At 36.7% G+C, this 21617-nt stretch overlaps 1 protein-coding gene and 1 long non-coding RNA gene across 2 annotated transcripts in view; one reads left to right on the top strand and one right to left on the bottom strand.

The window, feature by feature from the left end:
- NT5C1B (5'-nucleotidase, cytosolic IB) overlaps window positions 1-19971 on the bottom strand; it is a 35545-nt gene extending 15574 nt beyond the window's left edge. Inside the window, exons 1-9 of the mRNA XM_056123950.1 lie at window positions 19939-19971; window positions 17891-17980; window positions 17376-17558; window positions 16447-16584; window positions 14605-15102; window positions 13743-13910; window positions 12500-12629; window positions 8323-8445; window positions 7773-7954 (exon numbers count right to left, since the gene is read on the bottom strand). Of these exons, the coding sequence (XP_055979925.1) occupies window positions 7773-7954; window positions 8323-8445; window positions 12500-12629; window positions 13743-13910; window positions 14605-15102; window positions 16447-16584; window positions 17376-17558; window positions 17891-17980; window positions 19939-19971 (1545 nt within the window). The remainder of the gene's footprint in view (window positions 1-7772; window positions 7955-8322; window positions 8446-12499; window positions 12630-13742; window positions 13911-14604; window positions 15103-16446; window positions 16585-17375; window positions 17559-17890; window positions 17981-19938) is intronic.
- Window positions 1-21617, top strand: part of LOC130032387 (uncharacterized) — a 113847-nt gene that overhangs the window by 11493 nt on the left and 80737 nt on the right. The gene's annotated exons all lie outside the window — the stretch shown is intronic.

Raw genomic sequence — 21617 nt, 5'->3', positions numbered from 1 at the left:
CGGGCGATAGTTGCCAATGTCATGGATGTCTCCCTTCTTGAACAGTAGTACAGTCATGCTGGTTTTCCATTGGGACGGAACCTTGCATTCAGACAGGTAGCGAGTGAAGAGCCGAGCCAGTGTATTGATGAGTACTGACGGCAGGTTCTTCAGGTGTTCAGGTCTGACCTTGTCTGGGCCGGGTGCTGTTTGTTTCTTTACCAACGGAATGGCGTGCCGGATTTCGGAAGGGAGAACGTTGGGAACGACATATCCATCCTGTGGAATTTGGTATGTCAGCAAGTGGACATGGCTATTGAAGAGATTTCAGTAGAAGTCATGGATAATCTTCTCCATTACCGTTCTGGAGGATGTGATGGATCCATCAGGACGTCGGAGGGCAGTCATCTTGGTCTTATAGTTGGCGAAGGACAGGCGGGCGTAACGAATACTTTTCCCAGCTTCTGCCGCATCTACCAGTACTTCTGCTCTTCTCTCTTTGAGGTCTTCCTTGATCGCATCTCTGCACTGCTTTGCGAGCTTGGATGTTAGCTTGTGGTTGCCTGAGGCATGCGCCAAACCACGCTGGCGAATTAGCTCAAGAGTTTTAGAAGATAGGCGATTTTTTGTGGCTATCTCTCTCTTGGTGTTCCTCGCACATTCATGGAGGTGCTGAACCAGTCGATCATATTCCTCGTCAATGTTGTCAACAATGGCATCTTCCCATGTTGCCGCAATAGTACCAAAGAGTTCCCAGTTGGTGGTCATTCTGGGAGTTCTCTTTTTGAACTTTGCAGCCCTTTCTCCCGCTCTGTGAAGTAGAATTTTGCACGAAGGAGACGGTGGTCCGATCCCGTTCGAAATTTTGGGACAACAGCGACATCAGTCAGGCAAAACCGTCGATTGAATATGATGTGGTCTATTTCGTTGTGGAATCGTCCACTCGGAGACTCCCATGTCCATCGTTTAGATTCTGCCTTCTGGAACTGTGAGTTACCATGAATGGTCTTGGTCGACATGATGAACTCAGACAGTCTCTCACCCTGTTCGTTCCATTCTAGGCCATGGGTCCCGATGTGAAGTTCTTCAGCTGATCTTCTCGGTCCTATCTTGCCATTAAAATCACCCACAATGATCTTGTAGAAGGTGTGGTCTTCTTTATAGAACTTCTCTAGCTCCATGTAGAACTTCTCGATTTCTCTTTCATCATAATGAGATGTTGGTGCGTAGACAACGAAGATAGAAACTGCAGGCAGTGAGCCACATCTATTCAAATGTAAACATCCGATTCGGGTTATTAGGCATTCGAATGAATCCATGCTCTTGGCCAAGTTTGTGTTGACAAGAACACCGACGCCTCCAACACCTCTTTTATCGCATGTTCCGAGGAACAATTCTTCTCCAGTGTTGAAAACGGCATGGTGAGATTCATGCCTTCTTGTCTCTGTCAGACCATTGATGTCGTATTTGATCATTTGCGCTTGTACCATCAGGTCCTCGATGGATGCATCTGATGCTAGCATACGTGCATTGAAAGTACAGACGATCATTTTTGTCTTCCTTCGTTGTGGCAGCCTACGTCGGCCTTGAGATTTTGTCGGCCTCTCCTTTCTCATCCTTCTCAGTGCTGCCAAGTCGGTGAAGCCTTCAGGGTCAGGTGAATGAGACCAGTTGTAGTTACTGGTTTTGGCATATCGAATACAGAGCGGATAGCTTGCCAGGCTCTTCAGTGCGGGCGGAATACTCTCAGTAGCTTGCCAGTCTTTCCGAGAGGGATAGAGGCTTTTGGGGCGACCTCTAATCACCCTTGTAGGTGTTACCATATTTGAACCCTATCAAATATGGTACGACAATTCCGGAAGATGGGTATTTATTGTCTTATGATGTGTCTTATGATGCCCGCAAAGCGGCCGCGCGGGTCCGGAAAGCGTCCTGAAGTGTGGCGACGGTTAGGTAGTGGAAGTAGTGTAGAAGTAAGCTAATTTTCAAAAATATCTAAGCACTTCAAATACTGTCTGCACAATAGTACATAGAACAATTAGAAAATAAAAGATATTTAAAAATTCAAGGAATATAATCTGAATAGTAGAATGGAAAAGGTAATCTAATTGACATCATTGACTATCCAACCCAACAGTAGACAAATGTGTTCATGTATACATAAATATTCATCAAGGTAGACTGTACTTTGGATATAAAACACACATCAAATTTAAGAAATTGAACATTTATGATGTATTATTTGATTAGAAAATAATTTTGCTTGATATCAATGATGGACAAATATCTGAGAACACTAAAAATACTTGTCAAATAAGACACTTATTTATATTTATTTATTTTTAATTTTGTTTAAATAACCATGTTATACGAAGTTAGTGATAGTTATAAGTTAAAGTAAAGGAAAAGTAAGGGCCCTCCTGTTGATCATCGATTTGCTCGAGTGGGCCCAGTAACGTCTCCATTGGAGACTTTGTTGTTACTGTGTTTGGCATATCGAATACGTCACTGGGAGCTTGCCAGGCTCTGCCGTGCGGGCGAGATACTCTCAGTAGCTTGCCGGGCTCTCTGAGAGGGGTGGAGGAATCGAACTCGGGTCGGCCATGTTGGCTGCGTGCAAGGCAAACGCCCTACCTCTGTGCTATCGCTCCAGCCATAAGTTAAGTTTTAAGCATATAATGTTCTCACACCAATTCCACCACTTCTGTCAGTTTCTTTCAACCAGTGTTTCCATGTTTCCTTCTGTCCTTCCCTCCTGAGTCTGTCACCTTAACAGGCACATTATAAAGTTTGTTGGTTGTAGTTTGGATCTAGTGTTTTCAGTGTTTTCAGTCTGTGCTTCAGCTAGATAGCTATACTTCCCCCCCACATTGCCTATACAACCTGAGGCCTCTGACCTATTTCCCTCATCACTTCCTTTTCTAATTTTCTTCTCCCTGACCTCAATTTCTTTTCTTCTCTGTCCTCTTCATTATCCTCTGAGGTTAGCGGTGATCTAGGCACCCCGTCTTTAAAACATTACATTCACTCATTCAGTTATTCTGTATATCACAGATAAGTTAGGTCATGCTGTGTTTGCTCTCCCCTGGCTTACTTTACGTGTTATCTTCCAGTTCCATCCAACTTAAAGTAAATTGCATGATTTCATCATTCCTTACAGCTATAAGGTATTGCATTGTGTCTATATACAGCATCTTCTTAATCCATTTTTCTGTTTTTGGACACCTAGGTTGATTCCCTATCTTAGCTATTGTATTTAGTGTTACAATGGATCATGATAATGTGCATGTCCTTTAGAATGGATGATTTTATGTCCTGGGATAGATACTCAAGAGTAGAACTATTGGGTCATTTGGCTGCTCAATTTTAGGTTCACTTTTCCACAGGGATTGAACTAGACAACATTCACACCAGCAGTGGATGAGTGTTCCTCTTTTACCACATCTCCACCAACACATATTGTTTCCACTATTTCTGGTACATGTAATTCTCACTGGTGAGATATTTCATCATTGTCTTGATTTGGATTTTCCTAATAATAAGTGATGATGAGCATTGTTTTTCATGTGCCTATTGGCCATCTGCCTGTCTTCCTCTGAGAAGTGTCTGTTCATTTTCTTTTTCCCTTTTTGACAGAGTTTTTGGATTTGGGGTGGAGGAGGGGATGGATCTATGTGAATACTTTATATGTCGTGGATATCAACCCTTTGTCTGTTGTGTTGAATACAAATATTTTTCTTATTCAGTTAGCTATATTTTCTAAAGATACTAAAAGAGTAAAAGAATAATAAAACTATGAAAATCCTTATTCTAATGAACTAAGTAATTTTTCTGAAATGAGAAAATTTTCCAAAAGAAACAACCTCAGTCATGAGAAAGATAAAATAGGTAAAATTTAAATCCAATTTCTCTATGCATTTAAAAGATTTGATTCTTGAAAATCTTACAAATAAAAGTCGATCTAAGTGACTTCTTTGGAGAATTCTGTCAGATATGTGAAGAAGAAATGATACCAACTATATACAACATCACCATAAATCGGGAAGTATTTTTCTCATTTAATTTTGTGAGGTCAACTATAAGTAAGAGAAAATCAGGAATGGAGACATAATTCAAAAGGCTTAGTGCATGCTTTGAACATGAGTAGCTTGGGTTTGATCACAGCCCTGCATTTTCCCCAAGTTCCTCTAGGAGCAATCCACAGCAGAGACAAAAGTAACCCCTGAAAACTAGATGCTATGGTATCAAAACTGAAAAAAATATATATCACATGAACTATATCATTATATCATTCATCAGCACAAGAATTTATAAAAGTTGTAAGATTGGAGTTAGCAATATATAAACAAGATAATACATTATGGTCAAGAGAAAATTTTGCTTAAATAATTTTTATATCGATAGATTAAATAGATACATTCCAATCAATGCAGAATGGACATTTGATACAATTCAACATGCATTGTAATAAAATCTCTAAAGATTATAAAGTGACCGCTTTAAACTGATAAAGGACTCTTGAAAATTTGTATATAATATATTCAATAATAAAACACAATGGTTATCCCTTAAACACGGTGTAATGATGTTCACACTAAATATTATACTGTGTTTTAAAAACAAGGGCAATAAAAAGGCAAAGGTAAGAATGGAAACATAAATTAAGTGCCTGTATGCACAGATTATCTAAGTGACAAATCTAAAATAATCATCAAAGTATTAGTAGGGATCTCTGGACACTTTGTAGCAAAGTCATAGGATAGAAATATGGGATTAATATATATGTATATATATATGTACCAATTATATTTACTGTTTACTAGCAATAAATGTCAAAATAAAAAAGTTAGTCATTTATAGTCAGCACAAAGATTATAACATAGCTATAAAATATGATAACTGCTCAAACCTATTGAATATTGATGAAATGAAGATCATAAATTCCTCTACAAATTTGAAGGATTTACACTACTTGCTCTCAAGAACTATTACAAACCTATGACATTTAAGACTGTGATATTGCTAAAAGGAAAATCGTTTTTTATTAAAGGAACAAAAAGCCGATATTTCTTTATCAAATAGTGATTAAACAATTAGGACTAATATTTTTCTATCAGTAAAGTACTAAAAATGAACTTTTTTAAGGCTATATTTTGCCTAAATAAAAATTAACTCAAAATGTACTGTAACTCTAGAATATAATACATGAAATTTAAAATTCTGTACAAGAACAGAGATTTTGGTGAACTTGAAGTAGGTAATTATTTATTAGGTACAGCACTAACAACACAATTTATAAAATGACAAATTGAAATTAATCAAAATGATGTTTATCCTATTGAAAGACAGTAAAGGCTATTAGACAATGAAAGACAAGCACAGATGAGAGAAAATATTTTCCAAATACATATTAAATGACTTTAATTTAGCAAACTCTCAAAATCTTAAGTATAAAAGCCAACATCTTCCCTAAAACAAGACTTCTTTTGTCAAATAACATATATATAAAATGATAAATAATCAACTCATGAGATAATATCTTCTGTCATTAAATGTAAAATGAAACCACAAGAAGCTACAATTATGTAGCCACTTTTAAAAGAAAAATACAAGTTAGAGTACCAACTACTGGATAAAATGCAGAGCAACATTGTTTCTCATGTTGTCCTGTATTAAGTGATACGTCACCTGGGAAACTAGTTTGTTCATATCTTTTAAAATTAAATATATGCTTCTCATGTGACCTAGAAATGCGACTCTTAGAAATTTACCCAGTAGAAATGAGACCCAATTTTTATATTTACATATACACAAACCTGGATGTAAATGCATAATGTGGCCTTACTTATAAATTCGTAAAACTGGACATGATCACAGTATCCTCCAACCAATACACAGATAAGAAAATATGACATGTTCATAGAACAGACTATTGCACAGAAACCAAAACATAACATCTTTGGGGTAGTGGTGGGATGGAAATTGGGTACATTTCTGTGGGAAATGTACACTGGTGGAGGGATGAGTGTTGTAACATTGTATGGCTGAAACCCAATTATAAACAGCTTTGTAATTGTATGTCTCATGGTGATTCAATACAAAAGAAAATAAATAAAATGTTCACAAATTGAAAATAAAATAACACATTGGAAAAGCATGGAGAAATCTGAAATGCATAATTCTATGTCTGATTTAAAATATCACACTGGAGTACTGGAGTGATAGTACAGCGGGTAGGGCATTTGTCTTGCACACGGCTGACCCGGGTTCCATTTCCGGCATCACATATGGTCCCCCAAGCACTGCCAGGAATAATTCCTGAGTGCAAAACCAGGAGTAACCCCTGAGCATCACTGGGGGTGGGCCAAAAAGCAAAAATAAATAAATAAATAAATAATAAAACTAAAATATCACACTGGTTTCATTTCTCCTAATCTGGAAAAGACTTACCTTTAAGGGTAGAAATGTATATTGTTCATAAGCCCTTGATATAAGGAAGTGAATGACCATAAAGAGGTTAAAGAAGATGTTGTGAATGTGTTGAGTATTTTGAGTTTGCCCATGGTTTAATGACACTTTGTGTTTGTTGGTAAAGAAATAATAAATAATGAATTTTACTTTTTGTAAATTATAATATAACAACTCTTACTCACAGACATCCTATGCCCCACCACCCACACAGAAGGATCATTATTCTAAAGGGAAGAAGAGATTAAATTAGAAGCCATCCAGTGAAGTTATAGTATCACTAACCATAGCTTTATAAATTACACTATAATGTGGAAAAAAAAGCAAAAAAGACAAAATTTAACAAAACACACACACACAGTTTTTTTCATTGTGAGATCCACTGCATAAAGCTTTTAAGTATCTATTTGTACTTAAATACAAATAGATGCTTAAAAGGCAATATTTCTTACCTTCAAGAAGTGCTGAGAAAAAATTACTATCCTTGACAATTATTTATTATTGAGAATGGGATTATCCATTATTTTAGATTAAATTAGAAAAATTAATTAATTTAGAAAAATTAATAATTTTTCCCTTTTTTTCCAGAGAATTTTGTTGTCTTAAATATCCTGACTAAGAAATTACAGATTTTGTATATTATGGACCATGGTTTTCAAAAGCAGTTCATGAATGAATTAGAAAATAACTGGAATATTAGTTTAAGATGATTAGGCATTATTAATATGTAATTATTTAAATATCAAAACTTTTGTTCAATTCTAGCTCTCAGGTTTTTGGATTTTCTCAATTAAACAATGAGTTTGAATTATGGACTGAGAATTCAAATATTTACTTATTGGAATGGATGGCTTTATCATTTTGAGATACTTTTATGGAGAAAATGCTGGTAAGACTCATAGAAACATTTCCAAAAGGACAGATAAAAGAATGTAAAATAAGACTAAAGTCAACCATGTAGGTTTAAAACTGAGTTCATAAAACCATTGAGTCAGTGGAAAGAGTAAAGTAGTAAAGTAAAGGCCCTCCCGTTGATCATCGATTTGCTCGAGCGGGCCCAGTAACGCCTCCATCGGAGACTTTGTTGTTACTGTGTCTGGCATATCGAATACTCTCGGTAGCTTGTCGGGCTCTCCGAGAGGGGTGGAGGAATCGATCTCGGGTCGGCCATGTTGGCTGCGTGCAAGGCAGACGCCCTACCCGCTGTGCTATCGCTCCAGCCAGTGGACAGAGAACTGCCTAAAATAATAATAAAAGCCAAGCCAGGGAATATTTACATGTTAGAAAGAAGTCAATTAAAATCGGTAAGATTTGCTTGAACCTACCTGAGCAGGAGGCTTGTTCTCACAGAGACTGTCATGATAGAATTTATCTAGCCCGTGTTCCTTAGCAATATGCTCTCCTTCTTCAGCAAAGAGAATGGCATCCCCATCAAAGGCCACACGGAGCTGTGTGTCACAGTAAGTCATGTCCTTGGGCCCATCATACATTGTTGCAGCCGCTATCCCTGATAGACCATAGAGATTGATTAATACTCTCCTCAAGGCAACACGTTTATTTCATAAACAAAGGGCAAACTTTCCTAACGTGTTTCCTCTCTTGCTAATACTTGACTCAGTTCTTCACAACCACACATCCCAATCATTTCTTTAAGAGGTGGATAAATATATAAGATCATTTATAGGGCAATCCTTAAGGATGGCCATCTCCAGGAAAATGAAAACCCTAAAAGGCAAATTTAATGGCTACCACTTGTAAAACCACCTTGACAGAAAAATACAGCAAGCTTATAAGCCAAATAAAGTGCATTTGAAGCCCAATATAAGTAATCAGCAGAATAAACCTCTTTGTTAAGGGGGAAAACAAAATCAATACCTTCTTGTATTGCTTCCTGAACTTTCTCACAATCGGAAGAAAGATAGAAATTGGTTAGATATGCTTTCAGATAGCCGATGGGGCTTTTTCCACCAGTCAGACAGAAGCGGTCAATTAGTAATCCTAATGAGAAACGAAGCAAAGAACAAACTAAAAATGTGATACTCTAAATGCAAATGAAAGTTACTTTAGGAGTAACTGAATGCCTACTGATATTGAAAAATGCACTGAATACTGAAAATGTCTCAGCAGCTTTATATTAGAGGTTGGATAGATTTGGTCTATGATACTTTTTAGGTACTTTTATATATGACACGGGAATTTACTTTTTGTTTGTTTGTTTGGGCCACATCAGGCCATTCTCACGGCTTACTCAGCTCTGCACTCAGGGATCACTTCTGGCAGAATTTGGGAGAACTATACTTATGGTGCCAGATTGAACCTAGGTAAGCCGCCTGCAAAACAAGTGCCCGACCTGCTTTACTACCTCTCTGCCCTCTCAGCCTCATCCAGATTTACTTTACTACAATTTTTGGGAAAACATTGTCCTCATTATGGAAAAGAAAATCTTCACAAAAACTCATTTAAGCGACTGGTTTATAGTGACTCTTTTCGTATTTGTTGTTGCTATATAATTTTTCCTTTTTTAAATTGAGGCAACAGCTTGTTTTACATCACTGTTGTTTCAGGAGTCCCTTTTCTTTTTATTGATGTAACAATGATTTAAACAAGAGTTTAAAATATTATGTATTTTAGGGTACAATGTGACCAGACCACTTCCAGCCCTCAAACTGCCAATACACATTTACCATGGTAAATAGAACCCTTTCAACTTCTTCCTCCCACCTTTTCACTTTGGTTTGCTCAATTCAGTCTAAGGCTTTAATATTTATTAAGCATTATCTACTTCTTTATCATACCAAAAATGAGTAGAAGTTTTTTGTCACACCCATTCAAAAGTAAATTGTCACAACAGGTCTATCCTCTAAGTGTTGAAACTGGGGGCTGGAATGATAGTACAGCGGGTAGGGAGTTTGTCTTGCAAGCGGCGAACCCAGGTTCAATTCCCAGCATCCCATATGGTCCCCTGAGCACTGCCAGGAGTAATTCCTGAGTGCAGAGCCAGGAGTAACCCCTATGCAGCGCTGGGTGTGACCCAAAAAGAAAAAAAAAGTGTTGAAACCCCTCCAATCTTCATCTATTGAGCCCTTTTCCTCACAGCCTTTGTTTCCCTATTTTCTCCTTTCCCTTAGGGAAGCATCAGATATATGGTAAGAATATAAGGATTAGTTTTTAATTGGTATCATTTGTGTTCTTGCTTTATTTCTTTATCACCCATATATTAATGAAATAATCTGATATTTATCTTTTTAATTTCTGACTTACTGTGTTGAACATTAGAATCTACAAATCCATTAAAACTTTGTAAAAGGGGAGATTTCATCTTTTTCTTGTAGCTGAGTTGTATTCCTTTGTATGTAAATACTACATCTTTATCCACTTATCTGGTACCTGTTCATTTGGTACCTGGATTCACAATTATTTCTGATAAGTCTAATAGTGCTCTTTTCTCTTAAACTATAGCTTTCTCACTTGTTGGAAAGGCCAGTTGAGATGTGGCTCTAATTTCAGTGCCATTCTATTTTTTATTTCCTGACATTTTGTGAAATTACTAGCATAGGATACAAAATATTAATTTATGATCACATTGCTCTTTTAATCAACAGCAGTTAAGAGAAAACACTTGATGTTAGTGAGTCTTATAAAGAAGATACCCATATACACTACAGATATACTATAAATAGGTACAAGCTGGGGCTGGAGTGAGTACAGTGGGTGGGGTGCTTGCCTTGAGTGTTGCTGACCAGTGTTCAATCCCCAGCACCCCATATGGTTCCTGGACCACCACCGGTAGTGATCCATGAACATAGAACCAGGAGTTAAGTACGGAGTACCACTGGGTGCAGCTCCAAAGCAACAAGAACAAGGAAAGGAAAACAAATAGGTACAAGCCCTCAAGAAAGTAATTTGACTATATAATTTAAGAACCATATACTAGGATAATATCTTTTGATCTAGGCTTGAGTTCTTTCTTCCAGATTATTCTAAGGGAAAAATTGAAACAATACAAATATTTATTAAAGTTCTCAGACTTTTCTTTTTAAATTCAACAATGTGAGTGGCACTGTCCTACCATTGTTTACCAATTTGCTCGAGTGGGCTCCAGTAATGTCTCCATTGTGAGATTTGTTGTTACTGTTTTTGGCCTATCAAATACACCACGGGGAGCTTGCCAGGCTCTGCCGTGTGGGTGGGATACTCTTGGTAGCTTGCCAGGCTCTTCAAGAGGGATGGAGGAATTGAACCCAGGTCTGCCGCATTCAAGGCAAATGCCCTACCCGCTGTAGTATTTATCTTATGTATATTATGTATATTATCTATCCATTCAAAACATATTAGATATATGATAAATGGGATATTTATAGAGCAGAACTTCTAATTAAGTAACCCTACCATCTACAGGAACAACTAAGTATATAAAGTCCAACAATTGTTGAAATGGAAGTATTTGATAGATATTTAAAAAACACCTCTTTTCCACTTAACCAAAGATTGGTCATAAGTAACACAAAAGTGTGCTCTATAGATATTCAAACTATATTCATTTACTGATCAGAAAATAATTTGGTTGCATAGGATTTCAAAAAAATGATTGATATATCATTTCTTTTTTTCAAGAGAATCACAGTTCCTTGAGAAGGTATGTAGCAGATAATTATAACAAAGATCATGAGAGAGAGAAGTATAAATTTTATTTAGCCTCCAGAGACTAAATAAAAAGTATGAATTTTATTTAGACTCCGTGGCTATTGAAAGTGAGAGATTGTCTTCTGAGCACATAGTTTTTTGCTACTCTAATTATCAGACTGAGCTTTTGCTAAGAAAAGATTTAAAATTTTTCTTTTGGGGTCAGAGAGATATTACAGTGGGTAAGGTACTTGGTTTATATCCAGCTAACTTGGGTTCAATCCTTGGCACCCCATATGGTCTCATATGTCAGGAATGACCCCTGAGTGCAGAGCCAGGAGTAAACCTGAACATCACCCTGAATACCACTAGGTGTGACCCCAAAATCAAAATAAATAACTAAATAATTAAATAACTCTATGATCAAGTGTAGTGAAGAATAGAAAAACCTAAATAACTTATAAATTATGGATCTTACTCAAGTAATACCTTCAGTTTATTTAGTGACTACTCTATGCCACTCGTCTATGGTACTAAGCCTTTTACATATGCTTTCAGTCTTTGTGTCATAATTATGTGAAGTCTACGTTTTTAGGAGAAAACTTTTAAACATTTTCTCGGTAAAACATCCCCCAGTTTGATAATTTTGACAAAAGGAACACCATGACTTGTAATAAATCTTTTTTGTATTTTTTGATTTTTTGACCACATCTGTCAATGTTCAGTGTAATATATCTTGATTTTTTATACATATGTCTTATTTAAACCTAAAATTTAAATAGTTTAACTTTTTTTACAAACCAATAGGACTGCTAATATCACTTAGAAAATACTTTCTTCAGTAAAACAAACCAAGAAGTTGGGAAATTTTATAATAGGAAAAAGGGAGATTTTTCTCTTAAAGATATAGAAATGCTATGAAGATTGTGGAGCCAATCAGATTTCTGATGTAAAGAAATAAAGACAATTTTGTCGGCATGGACTTGGATTTGTATGTAGAGAGAATAGCCAGGAAGGACGGTATTTTAAGAGAGGAAAGGAAAGGTGAAAGCCTTTAAACCTTTAACACGAATCTGTGGTAAGCAAGAAGTTTGATCACAAAGAAAAAGTCTCCAGGTTCACAGCTCCTTGAAGTCAAGTTCAGAAGTGAAAAACATAAAACAGGGAAATATATTGCAGGACCTGGGATTAAGACTTTGAAATTCACACTTGACAAGTTAAATCCAGAGCTTTGGGTCCAACTCTGTGCTGAAGTTAAAAATGAACATGGTCCCTCTTGTTCTGACATAGGCAAATAAACATTCCTCACGCCGAAGGGGGTGTCAGTATCAAAGACACTGCATTAGTTAGACCGCAGTTAGCACAATAACATGGCTTCTCTCTTCCAGAGCAGCAAGCTATTCTTCCACATGTTATTTATTTTACTTACCGTAGTGATTGACGCTGTTTATAAGGCGCACTCCCACTTGGGCATGGTTATTAGTCATCAGTACAATATCAAATAATTCCTGCTCATCAGGATACAGTTCACGGAGTCTACAATTGACATGCTGCAGTGCCTGTAAGGTTACAAACATCAGTGAATGTAAAGAAGGCCAGACAAGGTGAATATTGGAAATCTGGAGAGAAAGGATCCCATCAGTGTCAAATTAAGACACTGACATTTCTTCCACGAGAGATTATGGCTTCTTTAAGGCAGGGATGTGCCACTCATTCATGTATTTTTACATGACCTCAGTTAGTGCTTACTCATGGGTGATCTTCACTGAAAAATATTTCAGGTTTGGCTTATTGGGATTATCATTTGGACAAAGAAAGAGTAGGATCAGCTTAACCTCTTATGCTTTCTTTTTGACTGGTGAAACTGACTTTATCAATCATGAACATTCTTAATGTGAAAAATAGGACATCATGAAATTTTGGTGGGAACTTACTAATGGTTATCTCTGCATCGTGACCTTACTAATGGTTTCTAGATCATTCGGATGTTCATGTGTTATCAAAGTGACCACTGAAGTCTATTTTGAGGCTTTTAATTTGTTTTTTTTCTCATGCTTCTATCATGCCCTATAATTACTCATTTGTATAGTAATTATATTCAAAGTTTCTAGGTGCCTTTTGTTATGATGCTTTTGTATAACATATAATTTATTTATATACATTATGTAGAATATCAATATTATTTGTGCTATACATTTCAGTTTAAGTTCAGAAAACTTTATTTTATGTTAAAACATTTAAAATGATGCCACTGACAAGAAATGCATCTTACATTTCTTAATAAGTTGTATTTGAGGACAAGAGAAATTGACATATTAAAATTTTATTTTATTGACACTGTGATTTTTAAAGCTCTTCACAGCTAAGTTTTACGCATACTATGCTCTGCTACTTAGAATTGTAAACTCCTTGTTGCTTTTTTTCTGGTCTTTCTAGAAAGTGAACAAAGGTTTTTGCTTAAAGAAGCTCAAATTCCCAAATGGAGTCCTTTGGTTTGGCTATCCTTCCTCCATAGACTGGAGGTCTCTATAAAAGTATACGATAATTAAGATCAAGTGAAAAGAATGACAAAAGTACCAGGAATTATAAGGAAACCTAAGTGAGATCTCAAGTGTGGGCTTCTGTGTGTCCCATCATCCAGAGTCCTGGCCAAAGACTACTTTGCAGCATACCTTGACAAAGCGGAAGGCAGGGCCAGGGGTTAGAATGACGTTCTCATTCATGAGTTGATACTCCATGTACTTTTCCAGACCTTCTTCTTCATAGACTTTCCTGCCATCATTCATGTTGAAGAGTGTCTGGGATGATATCGCAATGGTGATGGCATGCTTGGGTTTGGGCTGCAGAGAGGGAACACCAGAGGAAGGACTGTCATGTACTTAAAGGAATCAGGAGTGGTTTTCCTACCAGCGTAGGATGGGAGGAGAAGAGCAGCTAACACAAACATCTAATTGTTTAAGATTTACTTTTTATTGACTATGTGATTTTTTTTTTCTTTTTGGGTCACACCCGACAATGCACAGTGGTTACTCCTGGCTCTGCACTCAGGAGTTAACTCCTGGCGGTACTCAGGGGAACATATGGGATGCTGGGAATCGAAAACTGGGTCGGCTGCCTGCAAGGCAAATGCCCTACCCACTGTGCTATCTCTCCCGGCCCCTATTGACTATGTGATTTATAAAGTTTTTCCGTAGTTGAGTTTTAGGCAATACTATATTCAGCTACTTAGGATTGTAAACTCCTTAGCGCTTCTTTGTGCGCTTTCTAGGAAGTGAACAAAGGTTACTATAAGTGTCATATAATTAAGACTTCACTAAGATTCCCAAAAACAGAGCTTTGGTTTGGCTCTCAGAAGGGAAAGCCCTAGGATGCTGGAGAGTGCCAATGCTGGAAACCTCAAGTCTGCAGAGGGGAGGTGTGTGGAGGAGAAGCAGAAGGCTGGGAACTTCTCTGAACCCTCGAGAGGAGTGAGACTATGCTGAGCTGTGAGGTGAGGCTCCAGAGTACTGGGGAGGGGCCAGGGGGCTTGCTCACCGGGCGAGGTCTTGAGCAGCTTGGTGTCTTCTCATACAGAGTCCTCACAGATGCCCAGTAGGCTTCTTCATCTTCATCCTCTTCCTCCCGCTGCTGTGGTGGCCTGGCCAATTCGGACATACAGTCGCGATCCGCTTGAGGGTTGTACACTGGCCGACGCGGGGGCTGGCTGTAGGGCGGTGGCTGATTATAGGTCTTCCATTCGCTAGGTGGGGTGCGGGAATAGTCACGGTGTTGGCCGGCGTCGCGGGGATCCCGCATATCTCGCATTCCACTGGGAGCCCAGGTGTCAGGACTCTCATGCATCCTGCTGCTGCGCCGAGAAGAGATGGGCTCTGGTTGGGATTCCGGGGGTGTGGGAGGACAAGAATCTACTGGCTTGCTTGGTGTGTGCTGCAAAGGTGCTGTGGCTGGTGAAGGCTGGGCAGATAGCTTTGGTGACTCTTGCTGGCTAGGGGATGTAGATGAGGTCCTGGAGGTGGTAGAGCTGCTGGGGACCTGGAAAAGTAAAGTGGGAACCTGCATTTGATGCTCATCTGGAACATCTTTAACCCCACCCTTACCCCTCCCCCCCAACACCATACACACACACTCACACACTCACACACACGCAGACTCAGTGAATACGCCTTTCTTTGTTTCATTCTTAGCCTTTACATGGATCTGGATTCATCTCATTTCCTTTCATTAGTACTAAAAGGGGCCAGACACTTCAAGATATTTTTTACATATTATGTCTTTCTATTAAATACTAGAGGAAGCCCCATCCCCGAGCCCCCTATTCCCTACCTCTTAGTACTTCATACTTCTTTACTCTTTTTTTTTCACAGATTTTCTTCCTTCCCTTTTGGCAGTGGAATTGAGTTTGTCAAGTTCTATCACTTCTCTCTTTTGCATGATTAGTCAGAATCCCCAGCTAAAGCAGTGTTTGAATAAAGGATCTTAACTACTGCCTCTCAGTGTGACCATCAATTAACACAAAAAAACAAGAAGACCAAGTACTGTCACAAAAGACTCTACAAAGTATTTGGGAGCATCGTCTCCTCTGTTACTAAAGTAGAAATTACTAGAAATAATTATTGGTAAACTGAATGTCTATTGCCTTTATAGCTTCTTAGGCCACTGGAGCTCATTTTAAATCAACTTAATAAATAGAAACTATTGTAGAGAAAGGAAACCTTTACCAAGATGTGCAATACATTATTATGCCTCTATGTTATATCTGAATATACCTAAATATCTGAAGATATTTGTTTAATGTGTTTAAAGAGCATATGCTTGGTTAGGTCATTGAATCAATTCTTAAATATATAACTGAATTACTAAGAACATCAGTTTTCTCAGTGACTGAATTTTTTAAATATCTATAGATAGATAGATATATAACTATAATAGATAGATAACTATTACTTGTTCTTATCTGACCAGGTCTTTAAAGTACCACATAAACTCTCACTTTCAACGGTTTAATCCTTTGCTGCCTGATCACCCTTTTTTCTGAGTCTTAGATACTTAATAGTTGTTATATTAATGAAGGAATAAATTCTAATTTTAAAGAGTTTGATCATTAAGTAAATCTTATAGACTTAAGAGATTCTGTTTTAACTTAGCTCCATTAGCACTATTGGTATAAAATATTGCATTTATTTCTATGTGTTTTGTAGACTATGGGACCTTGATAGGTTATTATTTTTTCCTATGTACGGGGAGGGTGGTAAACTGACTAAAGCAAATTAAATGTGTAGAAGAGGGCCTGACACAAAACAAGCATAGATATTGACTCTTACTACTATTACTTTTATTATTTCATCATGTACTCCTGCCTTTCAACTTGATCTCTACCTTAAGACTGGTTGTCTTGCTTCTGTGTTCGTCTATGGATGGAGCTCTTGTTGATGGGGTTCGTGAAGTTCCTGACCACTGATTTCGTACGATGTAACCTCGAGAATCTGTCTTCGGTAATGATAAATCTTGTGATCCCTTTGAAGGAGAGAAAAGACCCAAGGATGTAATTCCCCGCACTACCACATTTTTCTTGATGTATCTAACAGAATAGACATTTTTGACTATATATAACAGCATCTAATGTGACCCAAGGTTATCTATGACCACACTATTCATGATGTATCTCACAGAATAGCCATTTCTGACTAAATGTAGCATCACCTAATGAGAAGATCACTTTTCTTTATGACTCAGGGTTGTTTATGACCACTCTTTCCAGGATGTATCTAACAGAAAAGCCATGTCAGAAAAAATATAACAGCACTTGGTGAGATCTCTGGCCTATATCAACTAAGGTTGTCTATGGCAACCTTGGCCCTATGTTCTAGAATATTCTAGATCAGGCCCAATCTTAACTTCTCTGGAAATCAGCAGAGTAGAATCCATCTAAAAACAGCATACAAAATCTAGAAAGCTAATCATATATTCTCTTATATAAAACTTAGTATAGTTGACCATTTTTTCTTCCCTTTCCCCCACTTCTTTCTTAAGGGATAATACACATGCATAATAACAGCCACATCCTCTCCTCACCCCCGTCCCCCCAGACTACAAAGAGAAGGATAGCTGATGCCTAAACAGAGCTTCAACAGAGCTCCAAGGAAGCTGAATAAGTGGAAATAGAGACTTAATATTTCTTTCTGGAGAAATGAGAACAAAAGAAACCATGGAGAGGCAAATGGAAAAGTTTCTGTTCCCCACATCCTTCCCCTCACCCAGATTGCCTATAACTCCCCTTCAAAATCAGTAGTTTGATCTCTGCTCACCCTCATATTGGTCATCTGTTGGCCCTGCTGCCACAACAGGCACATGTGAATATAAATACGTATTGTGCGGCAGGGGCTAAGAAGTACTGTTCCCTCAGCTGCACAAAGGCAGCGTCTACACGACGTGTGACCTCTCATGGGGCAACATCTCAGGATGTGATTCGGATTGCATGCACGTCTCATCTGAAAGAGTGTGCAGAAATTGGTCAATGCAATGGCCAGAATCCCCTTCCATCCCTGAATTGAGCAAAGACCAATCTCCTATTATAGGCTGAGCAGAGGAGATGGTTGTGTTTTCTACACCTATATATTCTATAGGGGTATGTAGACTGGAGGGATCATCAAGGACCTGCTTATTCTAGATTCCCTTAGCCTCTCCATGAGGACTGTAGATAGCCCTTAAAAACATATATTGACAATCCAGTCTTCTCTCCCAGAACTCCCAACCCTGTAATATTTTCTACTATACTTTCTGCTCTTTGATTCTTTCACCAATTTTAAAAAGTTCAGCTCACCTGAGTATTCAGACGAACTCCTGATTTCTCAGAATCTCTTCGCTTGTCTGAGTCTACACTGTCTTTTGAGTATCTTGATCCAGTCTCATTCTTGATATGGAAACAAAAAATGTTTATTAATTTTTAATCTCAGGGACATTATCCACCTTGGGATTTGACATAAAAGAATAAATAAGTCAGAATTGTCTCTGTCAATATTCACAAATTATCAAATAATGTAGATTTTAAGATATATTCTCTTTGTTTGACAAGCACGAGTAAAATAATATTGAAAAAAATGTTTCTATAGATGTTCAATGGTCTATAGCTTTGAGGCAAGAAGTGTTTAAAACTGATTATATGCCAATTCTTTGGGAGAATTTTCTAGGGCTCAAAAATTTAGATGACAATCTGTATTTGCTCCCACAGAAAGACTATAAAGTATTTTTTCTCTATTATTTATGAAACTTTTTCTTTTGCCATGTATATTTGAAATTTATGTTAATAAACTATAGCTCCAATTTTGTGTAGACTTAAGTCTCACAAAGTTAGTTTAATTTTTAAAATAAAAATCTTAGTTTGGGTGTAGGGGATAGAGGATAGTTAAGATAGTGGAGGGTCCATTATGACAACATTTGTTTGAAATAATCACTCTGGACAAGAACTGAGTGTTGAAAGTAGGTAAAGGGATATATTTATACTTTAGCATCTGTATTGCAAACCATAATGCCTAAAATGAGAAAGAGAAAGATAGAGAAAGAAGAGAAGTGTCTGCCATAGGGGCAGGTGGGGACTGGGGAGTCATTAAGGGATGGGAGGGAAACTGGGGACACTGGTGCTGGGAAATTACACTTGTGGAGCGATGGGCACTGGAACATTGCATGACTGAAATGCAATCATGAATAGCTTTATAAAAAATATTATAGTAAATCATATTTAAATAAATAATAATAAAAACCCTAACTCCTATACATATCAGTTTTCTATCATGTTCTCTGTGTTACCTAATATTTTTAATAACATATAGTGGTAAAAGATACTTATTAGCAAATACAGCAAAGACCATGAAGGAGAGCACGAGATAACTCACTTTACAGAAAATTATTCAATTATTTGTTCTAGTTTTCAATTGCAAAAATATTACCATACTGGGGGAATATTGTGTAATTTCTTGCTAATTTTGTTAATTACAAAAATAGCTATAATAATGCAATCATGTTTACTGTTTTTATCTTTAAGTTATCATTGTTTATCTTTGACCAAGTTGTCTTGGGGCACTTATTTGTCATTTAATGTTCTGTGCCTGCTCCCAGGAAAAATATGATCAATGTTAGTTAACTGAAATAGTGATTACAGAGAATGGCATCCTGCAGTCCTAGAACTAATCCAAAAATCCATCAACCTCCCACCAATCACCATAAAATCCTGTACCTTCTAACTCCAAAAGATATTGTAAATACAGTTTTTCATCTTCCCAATTTCTCAGTCTTCCCTATTTCTCATTGCTTTGTTCCAAGCTTTGGATCACCATAGACCTACTTTCTAAGAGCATTGAGAAAGGTGTAACGACCTCAACTCTTCCCAATTTATGATCTAATTTATTTAGTGATAGTTATAAAACTTAAGTCTACTTATGCTTTGTTTATGGATTCATTCTTCATTTGTTTCGTCAGATAAGGGTCCCATGATGTATCCTTCCTACCTCCAACTTGCATGCACTCTACTCAACACCTTAACTCTATTTTCCTTAGGCAAAATGCCTTGTATTTTCCTACATACCACCCTTATTTCCTTGCAAAATTCTCTTCCTGTAGTGTTATTCAAAACCAAGTTTGGTGTGACTTGGGAGATAGCCATAGTTTTAGATATTTGTGTGTTTTCTATTTCTTTTGTATATATTTTTATTGAGTACTGAATTGTATCTTTTTTTCTCTATCTTCTTTCTTACTAGGCTGTCATCAAAAATAATCATCAAAAGTAGTCTCTGTGTTTTCACTTCACAGTTCTCACTTGTGAGGAAAATTCTTTGACGTTCTTTGGCAAGATTCTTAAATCTTCAGTTCACTTACCTTTTTTTTTGGTTTCAAAGATGTTTGACTCATTTCTTCAAACTTATTTTGTTGTTAAGCAGGTTTTTGTTTCCCCACCTCCATTTCCTGCTGTTTCTGCAGCTGAGTCCAGGCTTGAAGTGGTGAAATCTCAAATTCATGACATCATATGTGATTCCATAGTAACAAACTGACTCTCTGAATGTGACTAAAAAGAAACAGTACTATTTCTGTGTATTCGAGTACATTCACTCATAACCATGATATGGTTTATTAGGAATTGGTATATAAATCATATTAAAGAGTTTAATCTGTAAAATACCAATATTACTCTCTTCTTTTTAAATATTATGAAGCGTTACTATGTCACAATCATATCAATCCCATTGCTGTTATGATTTCTGGGAAAATTGAAAAGAATGTAAAAATAATTTGTAGCTCTAGTTGTTATCATTTTTCTGTATAGACTTTGGAGAAGAAATGGTGATAAGTCCAGTTTGACAGTTATATTGTTTTTGAGAGCTTAGCTATAGTGTTTAGGGTTTCTTTCCCAGTAGTGAGGTCATTTGTTTTTCACAAAAGCAAAACACCTTGTAGCTACATACAGCATGGCAAATTGATAATTGTCCTCTATTTAAAGCTGTTTGCCTCATTCTTAAATATTAAGGCACATTATGTGTCCATTTTGTGTATATATATATATATATATATATATATATAGAGAGAGAGAGAGAGAGAGAGAGAGAGACACTATGTTAAATTAAGCTCCTATCTGTGGTTTTATAGTTCTGTATTCTACACTCCTGGCTTTTATTTTCATCAAAACACTAGGTTATATATGCATGTTATGCCAGCCACAGTTGGTGAAATTATTATGGGTCAAGACAGATTTTTTATTTGTGTCAAAGAAGTTCAATCACTTATTTTAAATATCGGAAGAAGCTTTTGGCAACTTCAAGTTCTTCAGAAGTCCTCTAGAGAATAAAACATGTAGGTTTGAAGTTAGACTATCTGAATTTGACTTTTTTCTTTTATATTCCCCATCTTCCATGTATCACTGTGATTTGAGCAAATTGTTTAATTTTCCTTAATTTAAATCTTAATTTCTTCATTTATAGGATGGGCATAATAATGGCACTTGTATCATTTGATAGTTGTGATGTTGATCTATTAAACATATTCATGAAACAATCAACATTCATAAGTGGCTAATGTTATTATTTTTATTCATAACTTTGCTTAGCTATACTACAATCTTCAAATAGAAACTCTTTTGTTTAGTCTCCAATTTACAATTTTGTTGTAGGAACAGAAGTTTAAAAGTACAACATACATGTGCAATCAATCAAGTGTTAATTTGGCATTTTTTTCACATGCCAAAATTATTCCTTAGTGATGCAGACAAATTAAAAGAGATCAGGATATTAGAGTAGTGGTTGAAAATAAAAGTTATGAGATTTATTTTCTTCAAAATATAGGAGGATGAGTCTTTGATTTCTGACTGGTTCTTCTAGCCTACAAGAAAGATAAATTCCCTCCATGGCTATTCTATTTAATAGCATCCATATATCCATATCTTCAAGTTTATTAATTATTGACCTTTTCCCATATCATATAGCCTGGGAAACAGTATGACCCAGAAAGTGTTTTATTGTATATATTATAATTTAAATGATTAGGTATATTGTTTTATTCGAGTT

This window comes from Sorex fumeus, unplaced genomic scaffold (assembly GCF_029834395.1).
Source record: "Sorex fumeus unplaced genomic scaffold, SorFum_2.1 ptg000006l, whole genome shotgun sequence".
In the NCBI taxonomy this organism is placed as follows: domain Eukaryota; kingdom Metazoa; phylum Chordata; class Mammalia; order Eulipotyphla; family Soricidae; genus Sorex; species Sorex fumeus.
The sequence above is the reverse complement of the archived record's forward strand: the minus strand, read 5'-3'. Positions and strand labels throughout refer to the sequence as shown.